General features: G+C 25.7%; 1 protein-coding gene across 1 annotated transcript in view; it reads left to right on the top strand.

Moving 5' to 3' along the window:
• The first annotated feature begins 618 nt into the window (after positions 1-618).
• Positions 619-3,248, top strand: part of LOC102592639 (transcription factor MYB12-like) — a 4,236-nt gene continuing 1,606 nt past the window's right edge. The window contains exons 1-2 of the mRNA XM_015315232.1: positions 619-821; positions 2,707-2,836. Coding sequence (XP_015170718.1) covers positions 689-821; positions 2,707-2,836 — 263 coding nt within the window. The 5' untranslated portion in view covers positions 619-688. The remainder of the gene's footprint in view (positions 822-2,706; positions 2,837-3,248) is intronic.

A 3,248-nucleotide genomic window follows, 5' to 3' on the forward strand; every position in this document is an offset into this window, starting at 1 on the left:
AGGGGGAGGGGGGGTGCCCGTGGGAGGGGGTAAATTTTTCTTTTTTTGAAAAAACAGATTTTATTTTTTGTTAATTTTGGAAAACAAAAAAAAATTAAGAGTAGGTTGGTGGAAGGTGGGGGTGCCCGGGGGAGGGGGTAATTTATTTTTTTTTAAAAACAGATTTTTTAAAATGGGTTAGAACTATTTTACCCAAACTATATTTGACTAAATCCATATTTACCCATATTCTATTTGGGTGGACTGTAATTCAAATCAATCCATCCAAATCCGATCCAATCCAACCATTTGCCACCCCTATATATAGAGAGAATGTAATTGGTTATAAATATTTATTTTAATTATTATTGTTAAATAAAATATACATATGTCCAAATTAGCAACAAAAACATATTCATTACTATAATCTCACAAATGAGTATACAAATTTTGTATATTTTTATTTTTGTAAGATAAAAAAGATCTTTTCAGACTCTCGACTCAAAAAGGAAGTATACGTCCAAATTAGCAACACCATAACATTAAACAAGAGATTGATGAGGTAGGTGGTGGCGGTTAATACTAGTACTTGTGTGGTCTATCTATTTATTGACATTCATGTTTAAGGTTCATTTGCACTTTAATTTCTCCATTTTTCATTTGGAAATATCCCAAAAGTGTAGTGCATATTTCATACTAGAAAATAGAAATGGTAAGAACACCTTGTTGTGAGAAAGTAGGTCTCAAGAGAGGGAGATGGACAGTAGAAGAAGATGAAAGACTCACCAACTATATTCAAGCTAATGGTGAAGGATCTTGGAGGACATTACCTAAAAATGCTGGTAACAATATATTATTATATACATATTATTAACACATAATCATCTCATCTGAAAGTTTAAAAAACTATTAGCGAATAAGAGAGTATGTTTGTACTTACTAGCTAGTACTTTATTTTATCTTTAGGGCCTGTTTGGAAAGCCACCTGGTAATTGGGATTGGTGTAATTATTAGGATAAGTAATTATCAGCCATGTAATTACAAAACTTAGTAATTACACTGATCTGATTGTTTGACACAGTGGAATTAATTAGACCGTAATTACGCATGTACTATTTGGTTGAACAAGTGTAAACATAAGGTTATATTGAATTTTAAAAATAAAAATTAATTATTTAAAATTAAAAATTTATATTAGACAAATCAGGGCCTTTATAAATGATATTAAATTGAATACTTAAGTTTTATATAGTCTTTTGAAAAGATATTAATTAATAAACATATGTTATTAGCTAATATTATAAAAAAAAATGATTTATATATTTCAATTTTAGAATATTTTAATTAAATTAATCATAAATACGAAAAGTACAGAATTTCTATGAACATCATGAAATGCATGTTTGACCAAAAAAATAATATTATAAATATAATATCATAAATTATAAAACATTTGACAAAAAGATAATCTATCAAGTATAACTTTTTTTAAAAAAAAAACTTGCAATGTAAAATATCGAGTCAATATTCATAAAACAAATGAAATTGAAAATATAACATAAGTTCTAAATTCAAAGCAAAAATTTTAACATAACATACATAAATATGATTTAAAAGAAAAGGAAAACGTAAGTCCATAACTTTATTCAACAATGAATTCTACTTTAATTTAAAAATTAGAATACTGACAAAATTATACTAATGAATTTTCTTTTAGATAATACGAAAAATTATATGGAATCACATGAAGTAAAGGTTGGGAATAAGAAGGAAATGAAATATAAAAAATACAAAAATATATATTTTTAGAAAATATTAGAATAATAAAAATAAAACAGAATTGCAATTAATAAAATTAAATAAATACATTAAAATGACAAAAATAAAACTAAAAATAAAAGGAAGAAATTAAAAATTAATCATTTTGTAATTACATCATGTAATTACTAGCAATTCACAGCCTCCCCATATGATTTAAGAGAATGTAATTACACTCAATTATCTACTGACCAAGTAATTACATGGTCAACCAAACAAAACAAACAGTACAATTACACCTAATTACATCAAATCCAATTGCCAGAATGACTTTCCAAACATGCCTTTGTTGGGTTGTCAGCGAGTAGAACTAACATTTGAACTTTGCGGATTCTAAATTTTAGAATACTCATATGAATTGTCAATATGTTAAAGTTTGAATTTAGTTTTTAAATATTCTTAGTAAATTTCTTAATATAGATATAAGGTTTGAATTTTTGTCCGACTGAAGTCGTACGTCCTTTCTAGGTTCTAGCCCCACCTTTAATTTGTTGGGTGTACAAACAAAGTTCATATTGATATGTAAATAAAAATAAAGTCACATATGAGGTGTAGAAAAATTCTTCTCACTACTGAAACAAAGATTTTCCACCGCAAGTCAATGAGAAATTTGTAATATAAAACATAATTTTCCATTCCATTTCCACTAAATCAGTTCACTCGAAAAACGATTCCCATTGAAAAATTGGGAGTAACCATCCACACTTTTTTTTTCTTTAATTTCTCGTTAATTCTATCACATTGCATGCTTGTTGTGGAATTATATCAACAGTAAATGACTATTTCATCAAAAAAGAATTGTTAAAAATTAAAAATACATTTTTATTTACTGAATTATGAATTATGTGTTCATCCGTTTGGTGCAAAGTGAAAATAAATAGTTAATGTTTTTTCTTAATTGTTTGATAGGGTTACTAAGATGTGGAAAGAGTTGCAGATTAAGATGGATTAATTATTTGAAAAGTGATTTAAAGAGAGGTAACATAACTTCCGATGAAGAAGCTATAATCATTAAGTTGCGTGCAACTTTGGGTAACAGGTATAGATATTTATCTATGAATATCGTAAAATCTTTATATTGTTAATATATAGATTATAAATAAATATTTTTAAGATAATATTTTTTATTTACCTGTCAAATATCATAAAGTAAGTAGGATAAGATCACTAATTTTATTTCAGAAAAACTTATTTATTTTCTTTTTTACCATACATACCCTTTTCAAATGCTAAAAGTGTAAATACTTTTTAAATTATTATTGTAATTTTTAAAGTAAATATTTCATTTATTATGAACAGTTCTTAGTAATTATGTTTAACTAATTTGAGAGCGGCGAAAGTGCTTTATATAGTGAGTATATAAAAGTCAAATTTGCTATTTTATATTTTTAAGAATTTAGATTATATACACTGATAGTATAAATATTTTTTTACACTATTAAAATGTAATT

The sequence above is a fragment of the Solanum tuberosum genome, unplaced genomic scaffold (assembly GCF_000226075.1).
Source record: "Solanum tuberosum cultivar DM 1-3 516 R44 unplaced genomic scaffold, SolTub_3.0 scf00344, whole genome shotgun sequence".
In the NCBI taxonomy this organism is placed as follows: domain Eukaryota; kingdom Viridiplantae; phylum Streptophyta; class Magnoliopsida; order Solanales; family Solanaceae; genus Solanum; species Solanum tuberosum.